This window comes from Kogia breviceps, chromosome X, assembly GCF_026419965.1.
Source record: "Kogia breviceps isolate mKogBre1 chromosome X, mKogBre1 haplotype 1, whole genome shotgun sequence".
Lineage (NCBI taxonomy): Eukaryota > Metazoa > Chordata > Mammalia > Artiodactyla > Physeteridae > Kogia > Kogia breviceps.
Genome location: NC_081330.1, coordinates 992,998 through 1,009,754, shown reverse-complemented (window position 1 = coordinate 1,009,754; position 16,757 = coordinate 992,998). Strand labels below are relative to the sequence as shown.

The 16,757-nt window shown below is 67.3% G+C and overlaps 1 protein-coding gene across 2 annotated transcripts; it reads left to right on the top strand.

Annotated features, from left to right (window-relative positions):
• Positions 1-295: 295 nt before the first annotated feature.
• On the top strand, positions 296-16,356 carry PLXNA3 (plexin A3). 2 transcript variants are annotated; one of them, XM_059050509.2, is made up of 33 exons: positions 296-369; positions 2,212-2,834; positions 3,244-3,783; positions 4,235-4,417; positions 5,362-5,490; positions 5,566-5,666; positions 5,937-6,060; positions 6,148-6,304; positions 6,381-6,480; positions 6,659-6,773; positions 6,913-7,113; positions 7,317-7,413; positions 7,544-7,734; positions 7,814-7,959; positions 8,046-8,166; positions 8,281-8,417; positions 8,500-8,670; positions 8,875-8,968; positions 9,054-9,293; positions 9,371-9,514; positions 9,592-9,826; positions 9,916-10,058; positions 10,146-10,402; positions 10,488-10,554; positions 10,654-10,800; positions 10,891-11,050; positions 11,214-11,317; positions 11,555-11,651; positions 11,946-12,136; positions 12,445-12,614; positions 13,148-13,360; positions 13,570-13,720; positions 14,602-16,356. In XM_059050509.2, exons 2-33 carry the CDS (start codon positions 2,238-2,240, stop codon positions 14,695-14,697), a joined length of 5,619 nt encoding a protein of 1,872 aa, XP_058906492.1. In that variant the 5' UTR covers positions 296-369; positions 2,212-2,237; the 3' UTR covers positions 14,698-16,356. The 2 variants fall into 2 exon arrangements, with proteins under 2 accessions (XP_058906492.1, XP_058906491.2); XM_059050508.2 differs by lacking the exon at positions 296-369 and adding an exon at positions 953-1,063.
• The last annotated feature ends 401 nt before the right edge of the window (positions 16,357-16,757 follow it).

Below are 16,757 nucleotides of genomic sequence, written 5' to 3'. Positions count from 1 at the left end.
GCGAGGGGGGTCGGCTCGCTGGGCGGGGACCCGGGCCGCTCATGGGGGCCCGGGCTAAGCACTGGGCCTCTCCCGGCCCCAGGGAGGGGCGGCCCCCGCCCGCCTGCCCGCGAGCCCGCGAGCCCGCGAGTCCTCCCGCTCGGCCCTCCCTGGGCGCCCCCGCCCGGCGCGGTGGTACGGTCCGGGTTTAAAAGGCCCTGGCGGCCGCGGGCCGGCCCAGTGTGTGGGCGGCGGCGGCGACGCGGGTGCGCGGGGTGTAGGGCGAGGGGTGCGGCGGCGGGGGCGCGCGAGCGGGGCGGTGTGGGGCTCGAGGGCGCGTCCACGTGGCCGGCGGGCGGCCACCTGGAGCCAGCGGCGGCGGAGGGACAGGTAGGTGGCCTCCATCCCCCGCCGCCCGTGCGGGGCCGGCCTGCTTGGCGGCCCTGGGCTCCGGCAGCGTGGGGGTTCGGCTCGGCCTTTAAGGGGTCGGGCCCTACCCGTGCCTCTCGGGCGCCGGCCTGACTGGTCCTTCGTGCCCGGCACCGGAAGGGAAGGTCCGTCCGCGGCTAGCCCCCGGCCCGATGGGGACCCTTTGTGGCGGAGGAGCGGCCCCTGCAAGGACTGCTGCGGCGCCTCCATCCACTAGGGTCCCCGTGGGTCTGCCGGGGGGGGGAGGTGTCCCTGGTGGGGGCAGGGCGAGCCGGGCAGGCAGCACCTCGCGGGGCGTTGGGGAGTGGGCGCTAGAGCCGGGTCTCTGCGAGGGTCTGTCCTCACCCTCGGGCTCTGCTGGCAGGACCGTAGCAGAGAGGCTGGGTGTGCCTGTGATGCCCGAGGCTCCCGGTTACAGGCTGAGGTTTGGGATGGGCACTTGGGCTGCAAATTCTGCCTTTTCCAGGTCTCCCTCCCGACCTGTCCCATCCCCATTCTTAGGCCTGAATTCCTGTGCGGTGTGGAGGAGGTGAGGGTGGCATGAGGCCTCCCTTCTCCGTCTTCCTTTCTTCTCTGGCTCTTGCATTAAGGATCCAGGATGCGGACCTGACAAAAGAGCCCCAGAGAGATGATCAGCCTGAGCTGAAACTTTGCGGTTCCGAGCTGGGTCTTCTTGTTCTAGCAAATGCATTTTTTCCTCTTTACTTGGCTGCTGCCTTGGTTTGATTCCCCGCACCCTCCCCAAGCTGGGTAACTTGTGTCTCCCTTGGGGCTTGGGCACTGAGAGGGTATCGCTGAGCCCTGCCCCCTTGGCTGCCACGACACTTCTCTGCTGTCTTTGCCGCCTGGAGCTGGCCGAGGGCTGGGTGTGGCCTAGGGGTGAAGACCCAGCCAAGCCCAGTACTGCTCCTGTGGTCCCCCACCCCACCTCCCCAGAGCCTCAGCTGTAATTTAGAATGTTGCTCGCCTTCCATAGGTCTCCTTGGACCCCCCTGCATCTCCCCTTCCCCAGCTAACGTGTGGATTTGGAGGGAGAGCCGCGCAGTGCTGCCTGGGCATCCGTCTGGCTGTGCCTGAGCAGAGCCTGACTTATGTCTGTCTCTGTGCTTTGCTCTGGGGTCAGGCGATTCGGCTTTGTGTTGCAGCCAGTAGGCTGGATGGCAGGCTCCTCCTGGCCAGCCAGCAGCCGGAGGCCCCTGGGACGAGGAGGCAGCCGGGGCCAGGAAGGTGGAAGTGGCAGCCCTGGGTCCCATCTGGTCTCAGGCTTCGATGCCTCAGACCTCTGTCCTGGGGTGGTGTCCTGACACCAGTTTGTGGTTGTTCTCTCCCTACCTTTCCTCCTTTCCGCAGCTAGGCTGTGAGGCACGTCTGTGGCCTTGGCTTGCCCACGGTTGGGTTGCTCTTGTGTGCGGCCGGCCACCCTCAGCTCTGGGATCTGGTGTTTGGCTTCTCCTTCCTGGAGGGCCTCCCACCCTGCCTTTCCTAGCATCTGGCTCTGCTGCCCCCTTGGGTGTGGCCCAGCTGAGGCGAGGCCTCCTGGCTCCTTTCCAGCAGTGGGTGGGGGATGATTGATGGCCCCCAAGCCTGCCTGTGCTCGCTGCTCACTCGTGCGCCCTGGCGGCGGCCCCTCCTCTCTCCCAGCCGTGGTCGCCATCTGGGGCTCTGGCATGGTGGTGGGCGACTGGCCTCCGCCCTCTGTGGCGTGGCTCTTGGCCTGCTGGGGGCCCTAGGCCAGGCAGGGCCGGAAGCGGCGGGGCGCCCCGGGCCGGGGCCCTGTGACTGACACTCCCCGTCTCTCCTCAGGCCCACCCCCGGGGCAGCCGCCGGCCATGCCCGCTGTAGGCCTCCTCCTGCTGTTTCTCCTTGCCGTGGGGCGGGCCCTGGGTGGCAGCACGCCCTTCCCTGCCTTCTCAGTGACGGACACCTCGCTCACCCACCTGGCCGTGCACCGGGTGACTGGGGAGGTGTTTGTGGGTGCGGTGAATCGCGTCTTCAAGCTGGCTCCCAACCTGACCGAGCTGCGGGTCCACGTCACGGGGCCCGTCGAGGACAACGCTCGCTGCTACCCACCCCCCAGCATGCGTGTCTGCGCCCACCGCCTGGCACCCGCGGACAACGCGAACAAGCTGCTGCTCATAGACTACGCAGCCCGGCGCCTGGTGGCCTGCGGCAGCATCTGGCAGGGCACCTGCCAGTTCCTGCGCCTGGACGACCTCTTCAAGCTGGGCGAGCCGCACCGCCGCAAGGAGCACTACCTGTCGGGGGCCCGGGGGCCTGACTCCATGGCGGGCGTCATCGTGGAGCAGGGCCAGGGCCCCAGCAAGCTGTTCGTGGGCACCGCTGTGGATGGCAAGTCTGAGTACTTCCCCACCCTGAGCTCCCGGAAGCTCATCGGCGACGAGGACGGTGCCGACATGTTCAGTCTGGTGGGTGAGCCCGCCCACCTGCTCGGCCTCCCGCGCCGGCTGGCCGGCCCCCTCCCCTCCCTTCTCGCCCCTCTGAGGAGCCAGCTCCCGTGCCCCCCTGCCTTCAGCCTGTCCTGCCTCTGCCTCTGCCTCTGGAAGAGCCCTGGTCCCAGAGGGGACGGGCTGCTGAGGACGGGAGGGCGGGCCAGGTCCCGGGACGGGGCTGCTCAGCCCGCCCTCTGGAGCCTTTCTGGCCTGGGGTCCTGTGACTGCGTGGCTCGGGGGCAGGGAGGGTGTGAGGGAGGCCCCCCGGGGGCCATGTTGTGGGCTCAGGGCCAGGGTGGGTGGCAGGGGCCCAGGGGCCATGGTTGGGGAGGTCGAGGGTGGACCTCGGCCTCGTCCCAGGCTCTGTCCTCCACCTGCTCCCCAGGTGTACCAGGACGAGTTCGTCTCCTCTCAGATCAAGATCCCCTCAGACACGCTGTCCTTGTACCCAGCCTTCGACATCTACTACGTCTATGGCTTTGTGAGCGCCTCCTTCGTGTACTTCCTGACACTGCAGCTGGATACCCAGCAGACACTGCTGGACACGGCAGGCGAGAAATTCTTCACGTCCAAGATCGTGCGCATGTGCTCGGGGGACTCGGAGTTCTACTCGTACGTGGAGTTCCCCATCGGCTGCTCTTGGCGCGGCGTGGAGTACCGCCTGGTGCAGAGCGCCCACCTGGCCAAGCCCGGCCTGCTGCTGGCCCAGGCCCTGGGTGTGCCGGCCGACGAGGACGTCCTCTTCACCATCTTCTCTCAGGGCCAGAAGAACCGGGCCAGCCCGCCGCGGCAGACCATCCTCTGCCTCTTTACCCTCAGCAGCATCAACGCCCACATCCGGCGCCGCATCCAGTCCTGCTACCGCGGGGAGGGCACGCTGGCCCTGCCTTGGCTGCTGAACAAGGAGCTGCCCTGTATCAACACCGTGAGCCCTCACCCGCCCCCACCCCTGCCCCTGGGCTGGGCCCTCTGCCCCTTCCTGGGTCTGTGGGGCCAGCCCAGGCGGTCGTACGGCAGCCGACGGGCTGCGCCGCGTGTGCCAGCCTGGGCTCGGTCTCGGGAACGACAGCTTAGCCCCGGGCCCCCCGCCCCCGTCATCCCCTGTTGCTTCTCTTTCCTCCCCGGCCTGCCTTCCCACCACCTCTCCGGCTGGCTGTGCTCTCTGGGTGGACCACCGCCGCCTTCTTCCTGCCCCTCCTTTCCCCCTGCTCCTGCCTGCTCTCCTTCCGTCTCCCTCCTCAGCCCCCGCTTTCCTGTGGGGCCCCGGGGCAAACGGTTGGTCTCGGCTGCTCCCTCTGAGAACGTGGGCTCCCACTGCCTCTGTCCAGCCGCTGCCCCCAAGCTCAGACTCATGCGTACTCCTCCTGTTCCACCAGCCCATGCAGATAAACGGAAACTTCTGCGGGCTGGTGTTGAACCAGCCGCTGGGCGGCCTGCACGTGATCGAGGGGCTGCCCCTGCTAGCCGACAGTACCGATGGCATGGCCAGTGTGGCCGCCTACACCTACCAGCAGCACTCTGTGGTCTTCATTGGCACCCGCGGCGGCAGTCTGAAGAAGGTGAGCGCCCCCCCGCCCCCGGACGCTCGGCATGTGCGCGTCGGGGCCGAGATGCAGACGAGGGCTGCGGTCGAGAACGTGTGCACGAGCCCTGCAGCACCTTGGACGGGGCCTGGCCCCTGGCGGAAGGGGGACTTCCCAGGCTGGATCCCAGGAGCCCAGCTGTGCTCCACGGGTGGCCTCTCAGCCACCCATGCTTGCAGTGCTACCGCCCGCCTGCCGTGGCCTGAATCGCTGGCTTCCTGTGGCTCTTGGGGAAGACCGGGCCTCCCTGCCGGGAGAGCAGGGGCCATCATGGATGGGTCCTCAGTCAAATGAACGAGGAGACAAATGTGGACCTAACCCTCTCTGCCCTCTTGTCCCCTCATGGGTACGGGGGCCACAGCTGCTTCTGTTCCAGGGTGTTCTGAAGGGACAGGAGTTAGGACAACTGCCACGTTCCCCTCCTGCTCACCTGGGGGAGGTCTGGGGTGGCCGGGGGAAGGTTTGTGAAGGGAGCCACTGAGCTCTTGGGGCCTGGTCTGCTTCCCTCCTGGTCCTCACTTTGCATTTGCCACAGCTTTATTGCGGTGTAACTGCCGTGTCACACACCCCGTTTAAAGCATACACCTCGGTGATTTCAGTAAGTTTGCGGAGTTACTCGAGCATAACCGCTGTCTCATTCCAGGATGCTGCCATCACCCTAAAAACCCCTTCCCTTTTCGCTCTCACGCTCTCCCGGTCCCCCAACTCTAGGCAACGCTCCTCTCTGTCTCTATGTCCTGGGAGCCTTTTTGGACTGGCTGTGTCACCCCCAAGGGCCTCCAGGGGGCAGCCTTGGCGTCCTCCTTCCCTGGTCTGTGGGACAAGGGGGCGGTGGGCAGGCTGGGTCCCTGGCTCGAGAATAGGATGCCCGGGCACGTGGGGTGCTGCTGTGGCATCAGATGGCTGGTCTCGTGGCCCAGGTACGGGTCGACGGCTCTCAGGAGGCCCACCTGTATGAGACAGTGCCTGTGGTGGACGGCAGTCCCATACTCCGCGACCTGCTCTTCAGCCCCGACCACCGGCACGTCTACCTCCTGAGCGAGAAGCAGGTGGGCCCGGCGGGCCGTGGGGCGGGGGCGGGGGCGGGGCGGGGGCGGGGCGGGTGCTGACACGGCTGCCCCCAGGTGAGCCAGCTCCCGGTGGAGACCTGCGAGCAGTACCCAAGCTGCGCAGCCTGCCTGGGCTCGGGGGACCCGCATTGCGGGTGGTGCGTGCTGCAGCACAGGTGAGGAGCCTCCCAAGTGCCCACTCCCCCCAGCTGCGCCCCTGTGGCCTCCCCCTCCCTGCCTTTCTACTTTCTCCAGCTAACGAGTGGAACCTCTATCCCGAGTGACATCCCTCGGACCCCAGGGGATGAGGCCGAGGCATGCGGTTGCCTGGCGCTGTGGGCTGGGCCGGCTGTCCCCTTCGTCCCCGCCCCCCAGGCCCCCGCTGCACTCCCGCTCCGGGCCTTCCTGGGGCAGCTGTGGGATGGGCCTGGCCTGACCCCGTGCAGGTGCTGCCGCCACGGGGCCTGTCCAGGCGCCTCGGCCCCACGTGGCTTCGCCAAGGAGCTGAGCAAGTGTGTCCAGGTGCGGGTCCGGCCCAACAATGTGTCGGTGACATCGCCTGGGGTGCAGGTGAGCGGTGCGGGGCGTGCAGGCGTAGAGGCCCGTGCACACGTGTCAGGGGGGCGCGCCCAGCTCTGAGCCCTCTGCTTCCCCCAGCTGACCGTGGCCATAAGCAACGCGCCGGACCTCAGTGCGGGCGTGAGCTGTGCCTTCGAGGAGGTGACTGAGAGCGAGGCCGTCCTGCTGCCCTCTGGAGAGTTACAGTGTCCCTCACCTTCCCTGCAGGAGCTCCGGGCTCTCACCCGGGGGCACGGTCAGTGGCTGGGCTGCCGAGGGCAGGGGTGCTCTCTGTCCGCGGCTCACGCGTGGCTCCCCTGGGTTCGCTGCAGGGGCCACGCGCACCGTGCAGCTGCAGCTGCTCTCCAGGGAGAGCGGCGTGAGGTTTGCCGGGGCCGACTTTGTCTTCTACAACTGCAGCGTCCTCCAGTCGTGAGTACTGGCCCCTCCGACCCCCGTCCCCGTGTCTCTGTTGCCCACGGTGTCGTGTGGGCCTCGGGCGGGATCCGGCCGGTGCCTTTTGCCTTTGGTTCCCCGTGTGTCCCGCAGGAGGGACGGTGAGGGGCCAGGCCTGCTCTTCTCCGTGATTTCTGAAGCCTCTCCCCTCCAGGTGCACGTCCTGCGTCGGCAGCCCTTACCCCTGCCACTGGTGTAAGTACCGCCACGTGTGTACCAGCCACCCCCACGAGTGCTCCTTCCAGGAGGGCAGGGTCCACAGCCCCGAGGTGAGGCGGGCGCCACACGCGAGGGGGCCGGGCTCTGCGCGGGCCGGCCCCTGGCTTTTCTGCCTTCGGTCTTGGGGTTTTCTTGGAGCCCCCTTAACCGGGGGCCGGCCCAGCTGGCTGACGGGCGATCTCCCCTCAGGGCTGTCCTGAGATCCTTCCCAGTGGGGACCTCCTGATCCCAGTAGGCGTCATGCAGCCTCTCACCCTGCGGGCCAAGAACCTGCCGCAGCCCCAGTCGGGCCAGAAGAACTACGAGTGTGTGGTCCGGGCACAGGGGCGGCAGCAGCGGGTGCCTGCCGTCCGCTTCAACAGCAGCAGCGTGCAGTGCCAGAACGCCTCGGTGAGGCCCGCCCGCCCCGCCTCCCGCGGGGGTCCAGGCTGTGCAGGGCTGGGCGTGCTGCAGATCTGTGCCCGGCAGACTGTTCTAGAAGCTTCGGCTGACCGTGGCAAGGGACCTTCTGAGCCTCCTGCTGGGGATTTCTGAGCTGGGGGAGGGGCGGTCTGCGCACCTTCGCTGGGGTCACGTGGGTCCCTCTCCCCCAGTACTCCTATGAAGGTGATGAGCACGGTGACACCGAGCTGGACTTCTCCGTGGTCTGGGATGGAGATTTCCCCATCGACAAGCCTGCGACCTTCCGAGGTGAGCCGCGGGATGGGGCTGAGGAGCTCACCTCCTCGGGCGGAGAAGGCACGTGCTGGGGCCGGGCCCGCAGGGGGACCCTTCGTCGGGGCCCGGAGCTGCTCCCCAGCGGTGCCCTCTGTGCCCACAGCCCTCCTGTACAAGTGCTGGGCGCAGCGGCCCAGCTGTGGCCTCTGCCTCAAGGCTGACCCTCGCTTCAACTGCGGCTGGTGCATCTCGGAGCATCGGTGCCAGCTGCGGGCCCACTGCCCGGCCCCCAAGACCAACTGGATGCACCCGAACCAGAAGGGCGCTCGCTGCAGCCACCCCCGCATTGCCCAGGTTGGCCTCCCCACCACCCGCCGCCCTCTGGGTACCCACTGCCTCGGCTCACCCTCCCGCCTCCCCTCCTGCTCCGCAGATCCACCCGCTCGTGGGCCCCAAGGAGGGAGGTACCCGGGTCACCATCGTGGGCGAGAACCTGGGCCTCACCTCCCGAGACGTGGGCCTGCGGGTGGCCGGCGTGCGCTGCAACTCCATCCCCGCCGAGTACGTTAGTGCCGAGAGGTGAGTGCGGCCGTGCGGGCGCCGGGCCCCCGCTCAGCCCGCGGCCGGCCGCCCGGGCCTGACCTCCGACCCGACCCGACCCCTAGGATCGTGTGTGAGATGGAGGAGTCGCTGGTGCCCAGCCCGCCGCCGGGGCCCGCGGAGCTCTGCGTCAGCGACTGCTCGGCTGACTTCCGCACGCAGTCTGAGCAGCTCTACAGCTTTGTGGTACGTGGGCTGCCCGCCCCCTTCCCTCGCCCCCTCTTCCTGGCGGGGGCTGTGGCCCAGCCCTGCCGGGCACCCGCTGTCGCCCCGCTCCCCTCAGGGCTGCTTCTCCCGTAGACGCCCACGTTCGACCGCGTGAGTCCCAGCCGGGGCCCGGCCTCGGGGGGCACGCGCATCACCATTTCCGGTCATTCTCTGGACGCCGGCAGCAGAGTCACGGTGACCGTGAGAGACGGCGAGTGCCAGTTCGTGAGGTGAGTGTCGCAGACGGGGGCCGCGGGGCCGGCAGGCGGCAGCCCTGGGCGGCCTGCTCCAAGTCCCCGCTCGCTGACGTAGGAGGGACGCTGAAGCGATCGTGTGCATCTCGCCCGTCTCCACCCTGGGCCCGAGCCAGGCCCCCATCACCCTGGCCATCGACCGCGCCAACATCTCCAGTCCCGGTGTCCTCTACACCTACACCCAGGACCCCACCGTCACTCGCCTCGAGCCCACCTGGAGCATCGTCAAGTGAGGCCCTCGGGAGCATGGCGCCTGGCTGGCAGAGGGGCGGCTGGGGGCCAGGTCCTTGAGTGCCCGGCCTGGGCCTCGCCTGGTGACAGGGCGACCCAGGGTCGCGGAGGCCCTGGGCTCCCACGGCAGCCTTGATAATGCTCCGGGGCTGGGCTCGGGGTGGTGGGGAGGAAGCCTGAGGCCCCTCACCCCTGTCCACAGTGGGAGCACAGCCATCACCGTGAGTGGGACCCACCTGCTGACGGTCCAGGAGCCCCGGGTCCGTGCCAAGTACCGAGGCATCGAGACCACCAACGTGAGTGCCAGCTGCCGCCATGCCACCCCTGCCCCCCTGCCCGCTGTGGCCTCACGTGCTGGGCCGCCCACCTTTGTCCCCACAGACGTGCCAGGTGATCAACGACACCGCCATGCTGTGTAAGGCCCCCGGCATCTTCCTGGGGCGGCCCCAGCCGCAGGCCCAGGGCCAGCACCCTGACGAGTTCGGCTTCCTGCTGGACCACGTGCAGACGGCCCGTTCCCTCAACCGGTCCTCCTTCACCTACTACCCCGACCCCAGCTTCGAGCCGCTTGGGCCCTCTGGGGTCCTGGATGTCAAACCTGGCTCCCACGTGGTGCTGAAGGTGCCGGTGCGGTGGGCGCCTAGGGCGGGAGGGGCGGGGCGGTGGGAGCCCCGGCCAGCAGTGCCCTCCGTGTGCAGGGCAAGAATCTGATCCCCGCGGCGGCTGGCAGCTCCCGCCTCAACTACACGGTGCTGATCGGGGGCCAGCCGTGCACGCTCACCGTCTCGGACACGCAGCTCCTGTGCGACTCCCCCAGCCAGACGGGCCGGCAGCCGGTCATGGTGGGTAGGGGGCAGGGAGGCCGCCAGAGCAGCCCGGGGCGGGGGTGGGGGTCAGCTTACGGCGCCTGTCCCTGCAGGTGCTGGTGGGCGGCCTGGAGTTCTGGCTGGGCACCCTGCACATCACGGCCGATCGGCCGCTGACCCTGCCGGCTGTGGTGGGGCTGGCGGCGGGGGGTGGGCTTCTGCTGCTGGCCATCGCCGCCGTGCTGGTCGCCTACAAACGCAAAACTCAGGATGCCGACCGCACGCTCAAGCGCCTCCAGCTCCAGATGGACAACTTGGAGTCCCGGGTGGCCCTGGAATGCAAGGAAGGTGCCTGTGGGGGGGGTGCGGGGTGGGGCTGGCGGCAGGGGCTCCCCACTCCCTCTCGCCGCTCACTCTCCCTCACCGGCCCTCCCCAGCCTTCGCTGAGCTGCAGACAGACATCAACGAGCTGACAAACCACATGGATGGCGTGCAGATCCCCTTCCTGGACTACCGGACCTACGCCGTGCGTGTGCTCTTCCCGGGCATCGAGGCCCACCCGGTGCTCAAGGAGCTGGACGTGAGTGCCCCCCGTTGCCCGCCCGTGCCCTGTCGCCCCCCAGGGCCACCTCCACCCTCTGAGATGCCCTGTTCCCCCCGCCCGCAGACACCCCCCAATGTCGAGAAGGCCCTGCGTCTCTTTGGGCAGCTGCTGCACAGTCGCGCCTTCGTGCTCACCTTTATCCACACTCTGGAGGCTCAGAGCAGCTTCTCCATGCGCGACCGTGGCACTGTGGCCTCGCTCACTATGGTGGCCCTGCAGAGCCGCCTTGATTATGCCACGGGGCTGCTCAAGCAACTGCTGGCCGACCTCATCGAGAAGAACCTCGAGAGCAAGAACCACCCAAAGCTGCTCCTGCGCAGGTACTTGGGTCCTCCTCCGCCAGTCCTGCCCCTCCCCTGGGAGGCCCCGCCGTGCCCCAGGGCCCCAGCACCCCTCTCACCCTAGGACCGAGTCGGTGGCTGAGAAGATGCTCACCAACTGGTTCACCTTCCTGCTGCATAAGTTTCTGAAGGTGCGCGCGCGCTCAGAGGGCAGGCGGGGGCGGGGGGGGTGAGGAAGCAGTGGGCCGCAGGCAGGCAGGCAGCGAGCCGTGTCCCGGCCCCGCCCGCAGGAGTGCGCCGGGGAGCCGCTCTTCCTGCTCTACTGCGCCATCAAGCAGCAGATGGAGAAGGGCCCCATCGACGCCATCACGGGCGAGGCGCGCTACTCCCTGAGCGAGGACAAGCTCATCCGCCAGCAGATCGACTACAAGACGCTGGTGAGCGGGCGGCCAGGTGGGCAGGGTACCGGGCCCGAGGGGACGGGACGCCTCACCCAGGACCCACCCTGTGGTCCCCCTCGCCCTCAGACCCTGCACTGTGTGTGCCCGGAGAGCGAGGGCAGCGCTCAGGTCCCGGTGAAGGTTCTCAATTGTGACAGTATCACCCAGGCCAAAGACAAGCTGCTGGATGCTGTGTACAAGGGCATCCCCTACTCTCAGCGCCCCAGAGCTGAGGACATGGACCTAGGTGAGGCCCCTGCCCTCGCCTCCTGGCCCCGCCCCCACCTCCTGTGGCCACGTTACCTTGGCTGGCGTTCACTCTCCCCACCTGAGCTCTGCTCTCTGAGGGCAGTGGGCCCAGGGTCCCAGGGGACGCAGAGCAGGACCTCAGAGCTGCCTGTGGCCCACAGAATGGCGCCAGGGCCGCATGGCCCGCATCATTCTCCAGGACGAGGACGTCACCACCAAAATCGAGTGTGACTGGAAGAGGGTCAACTCGTTGGCCCACTACCAGGTGAGGGGCCGGAGGTCCACTCACGCCCAGGGCCCTTGGGAGCCGTGGCCCTGCCCTGAGGCCACAGGAGTAGGGGCCCCGGCCCGTCCCCTCTCTGGCCTCCACATCACAGGCCCACCTTGGGGAGCCGCGGGAGCTGCCCCACGCGTGCCCTGCCGGGCTGGGGTAGACGGCGGCTCAGGCCCTTGGCTTGTTGGCCTCCTGCATTGCCCCCCTCTCTGTCTCTGGCATCTGCAGGTGACGGACAGTTCCTTGGTGGCACTGGTGCCCAAACAAGTGTCGGCCTACAACATGGCCAACTCCTTCACCTTCACGCGCTCTCTCAGCCGTTACGGTAAGCGGCCTCGGTGCGGGGTCCCTGCTGGCCCCGTGCCCTGTGAGGCTGTGTCGGCTGTCGCGGGGAACCCCCAGCCCCACCCCGTCTGAGCAGCCGGCTTGGCTCTGGCGGCCCCCCTGGACCCTGCTCTCAGGAGGTCTCTAGTTCCTGGGAGCCTAGCAGTGCGGTGGGCCCGTGAGAGCAGGTGGGGCCCCTCGGCCTGCAGGGCTCCCGGGACGGAGGGGAGCGAGAGCCACGGCGATGGCTGGTGTGGCCCCACTGGCCTAAGGGGCACACCGCCCTCTGCCCCAGAGAGCTTGCTCCGCACGGCCAGCAGCCCTGACAGCCTCCGCTCTCGGGCACCCATGATCACGCCCGACCAGGAGACGGGCACCAAGCTGTGGCACCTGGTGAAGAACCACGACCACGCCGACCACCGAGAGGGAGACCGAGGCAGCAAGATGGTCTCAGAGATCTACCTGACGCGGCTGCTGGCCACCAAGGTGTGGGCCTGCCCTGCGCCACCCTGGCCTCAGTGCACGTGCCCTGTAGCCCAGCCTTGGCCCTGGGGTTGGCCCGGGCTGCCTGGGGAAGGGGCCACTGGATTGTTCCAATCCCAAGGGACTTGCTCAGCGCCTTTGCTACGGGAACTGCCACCCTGAGGTCGAGGCCAAGCTCGTCTGAGGGGTGCTGGCCAAGCAGGGAAACCGTGCTCGTTGTCAAGCCCCTCCGTCCCCGTCTGTCCTGCCGTGGGCTGGGGACGTCCCACCCTGGCTCCCCGTCAGGTGGTGTCCTTGCTGCGCCCCCGCAGGGCACGCTGCAGAAGTTCGTGGACGACCTCTTCGAGACCGTGTTCAGCACGGCGCACCGGGGCTCGGCCCTGCCCCTGGCCATCAAGTACATGTTCGACTTCCTGGACGAGCAGGCCGACCAGCGGCAGATCAGCGATCCCGACGTGCGCCACACCTGGAAGAGCAACTGGTAGCGCCGCGCACCGGCCCTCGGGCGGGGGCGTGAGGAGGCTTGGCTGGGGCTCGGGGACCACGGTCAGGATGCCGGCGGGGGCTTGGCCGGCCACCCTGGCAGGAGAGGACAGCGGCCTGGCACCGATGGTGCCGCCGAGCACAGAGAGCAAGCGCGTGTGACTCTGCAGGCGGGCTCTGCCGGGGCTTCGGGCGGCTGGGATGTGGGTAGTGTGGCCAGCGCCCAGAGGTGCCCTTGGCCCTCAGGGCCGTGCTGCTCACCTGGTGATACCGCTGACCCAGGGCAGAGATAACCGGAAGCCCGGTCCAGGGGTTAGCCGTGCGAGGGGGGGCGCGCTGAAACTCGCTGAGGACGGAAGACCGTTCACTCTGACTTCTCACTGCTTGAAGTCAGGCAGAAAATTAAAGAAAAGGCTGCTACCTCTCAGCGCGTCACTCTTGCCGCCTGTGGGCCTGCGGAGGTGAGCGCGGACGGACGGGGCGGGTGCGCGGGCAGGTCGGGGAGCTGCGGGCCTTTGTTCCTCTGTCCAGCCTGCCCCTGCGCTTCTGGGTGAACGTGATCAAGAACCCGCAGTTCGTGTTCGACATCCACAAGAGCAGCATCACGGATGCCTGCCTGTCGGTGGTGGCCCAGACCTTCATGGACTCCTGCTCGACGTCCGAGCACCGCCTGGGCAAGGACTCGCCCTCCAACAAGCTGCTCTACGCCAAGGACATCCCCAACTACAAGAGCTGGGTGGAGAGGTGGGCCCCAGTGTGTGTGGGGAGGCGGGGCCGGGACCCCAGGGGACGCGGCTGCCGGGCGAGGGGGCAGGAGCTGCGCCACCACGGGCTGGCTCCTCTTCAGGAAGGGCTGGCTTCAGGAAGCAGGCCCGGAGGCTGGCCTGGCAGCCGGGCCAGGGGCTTTGGCTTTTGTGGCGCCTGCTGGCACGACCTCCTCGGGGCCCCGACAGGTACTACCGGGACATAGCCAAGATGGCCTCCATCAGCGACCAGGACATGGACGCCTACCTGGTGGAGCAGTCCCGTCTCCACGCCAGTGACTTCAACGTCCTGAGCGCGCTCAGTGAGCTCTACTTCTACGTTACCAAGTACCGCCAGGAGGTGCGTGCCACCCCGCAGGCCCCTGCTCTTTGGCTGTGAGAGTACAGCTGGTGGCGAAGGCAGGGTGTGGTGGGGGTCAGCGAGCCCAGCTCTTGGCTTCCTCGGGGTTCCTCCCCCAACCGGGCCCTTAAGGTGGCACAGGTGACACTCTCTGTAGATGCTGGGATTTGAGGGACCCAGTAGAGAAGCCACTGGCTGGAGCGCAAAGTTCTGGTCCAGCAGAAGTTAGGGGCCGGGAGCACACAGAGGGCTGGGTTGACCATGGGCTGGGGCCAGAGGTGGGCGGAGTCAGCCCACCTGCCTGGTTTGTGGCTGGAGAGTCTGGGAAGACAGATGCACCGGCTCCAGGGTTGGATCCCTGGCTGGAGATAAGAATGGGTGAGCCCGGACAGGGCCCCGAGCCTGGATGAGCTCCCCAAGGCGGGTGGGGGGCCACGGGCAGCTGGAGAGGGAGACGTGGCCCAAGCACTTGAGTGTCCCAGGGCCTCTCAGAGGTGGCAGAGAAGAGGGGGGACCAGCTGCAGAGTCTGAGGAGGCTCGGGTGGGGGCCCTGAGTGCCAGACGGGTCCTGGAACGCGCGTGAGGACCCCCCCACCCCCGCCCTGGGCGTCAGGGAGGAGGGAGCGACGGGCTCTGTCGGGTGCTGCCCACAGTCGGTCACGGAAGGTGAGGCCCGAGATCGCGGAGACCTGGGTGAGAGAGGTCTGGGGTAGAGGTGGGGGTTAGGAGGGGACGGGAATGGGGGGCCTCCAGTGCAGACCACCCCTTGGGAGGGGCTGCGTGCTGGCCGTGGAAAGGCGGGGAAGAGGGGGCAGCGGGGGTGGGGCTTGGCCAGGGGGAGCTCGCCCCTCAAGAGCCCAGCTCGGGGCCTCTTCCCGCAGGTTCTCACCGCTCTGGACCGAGATGCCTCTTGCCGGAAGCAGAAGCTGCGCCAGAAGCTGGAACAGATCATCGGCCTTGCGTCCAGCAACAGCTAAGGGAGGCGGACCCCGTGAGGAGGGGGCTTCTCAGTCCTCCTCCCGTGCAGAGGGGCGTCTCCCGCCTGGGTCCCGAGGCTGAGCCCTGGATCGGGTGGCATGAGGTCACCGGGCCAAGATGCCCCCCGGCAGAGCCGGGCCCCCGTCATTAGTGCCTTGCTTTGGGCCCTGCGTGGGGAGGGGGTGACCGGACCAAGCCCCCCACCCCGGCAGCAGCAATACGCCCCCACCCTCCTGCCCTCGTGCCGGGGGTTGTGGCCGCCCCTGCCCTCCTTGCTATTTATACCCCAACCACCTATTTATTTAATTTATCTCCACCTCACCGTCGTTGTCTCCACATGTAAATATGCGCCCCCTCCTCCTCCCCCGCCCCCAGAGGCTGCCAGCCTCACTCTCCCCTCCTTGAGGCCTCCCAGCTCCCTTGTGACATGGTCAGCCTCGGCCTAGCTTCTGACCCCGCCCCCTTGCCCTGGCTGGCCCCACCCATGCCGGGGAGAGGGGGGCAGGCTCGGCACCGCAGCCCTTGGGGCGGGTGAGGCACCCGAAGTTGCCCTTGGATGGTGGCTCGGCCAAGGGGTCCCCCTGCGGCCACTGCAGCAGCCCCTCCAGACTTTTCGGGCCGGGACTGTACTCCCTCCCGGGGCCCCGTTCTCTCAGCGCCTGGAGAGCTCGAACCAGGCTCCTGGCAGGGCGTGAGCTGGGCCTGGGGGCACCGAACCCCCCCCTTCTCTGGGCCCTGCTGCCAGACCCCCTCAGTGTGGTCTGCGTGTCCGGCCCCCTCATCCTCTGCTGACCTGTCCTGCGCTCGCCCCGAGGGGCAGAGGCGGCAGTGCCTTACTCCTTTGTCCTTCTGCTTCCTTGGAGGAATCTGGCCCCGGCCCGTGTGCTCCTGGAAACCCACTTGGCCCCTTTTTCTCTTTTTTGCATGAGGTTTTCTTTGTCCCTGTATTTTTTTTTTTCCTAATTAAATGTTAAGAAATGGACGCCGTGTGTGGCTTTGTCCTCGGGGCAGGTGGCCGCTCCCCAAACGTGGAAGCAGGTGGGGAGGCTGTCGGACTCTGCGTGAGCTGCTCGCCCTTGGTGGGGGGTTTCTGAGGAGCTCCAGGGCCGGTCCAATCCATCAGTGAGTCCTGGTGGCTCCGCCTTCAAGACACATGCAGAATCCGCCCCCTTCTCCCCTCCTCCACTGCCCCCAACTGGTTCAAGCCTCCCTTGTCGCTTGCCTGGATGCGAGGGTCCCCCCATTGCCGCCCTGGGCGCCCTCAGCCTCTTCTCAACGTGGGAGGCACTGGGGCCCTGTTAACATGCACGGTGGACCTTGTCCCCACTCTGTTCAAAACCACCCAGGGCTTCATGGCCCCCAAACGCCTTCATATCTGACAACTCTTTACTGTCCGGTGCACTGCAATGACTGTGCTCCTACCTACCTGCCTCTTACCCTCTTACGCCACACACCTGTTCAGGTAATCCAGGTGGGGAGAAAGCGGGATGTGATTTTAAATAGAGCGGGCAGGAATGATTTTTCGGTGAGCCAGGGGGATCCCCAGAGGAAGAGGGTTCCAGACTGAAGAGAATCGGTGCAAAGACCTTGAGGCAGGAGCCAGCCTGGCATGTTGTTTTTTTTTTTTTTAAATAAACTTATTTATTTATTTATTTATATTTTGGGCTGCGTTGGGTCTTCGTTGCTGCGCGCGGGCTTTCTCTAGGTGCGGCGAGCGGGGGCTGCTCTTTTGTTGTGGTGCCCGGGCTTCTCATTGCGGCAGCTTCTCTTGTTGCGGAGCACGGGCTCTAGGCGCGCGGGCTTCAGTAGTCGTGGCTCACGGGCTCTAGATCGCAGGCTCAGTGGTTGTGGCGCATGGCCTTCCTTGCTCCGTGTCGTGGGATCTTCCTGGACCAGGGCTCGAACCCGTGTCCCCTGCATTGGCAGGCGGATTCTTAACCACTGAGCCACCAGGGAAGCCCCCCGGCCTGGCATTTTTGAACAGCTAAGGAAGCCAGTGAGGCTGAATCAGGATGAGCAAGCGAAAGGGTGGGAGTGGAGAAGACCGGAGAGGAAACAG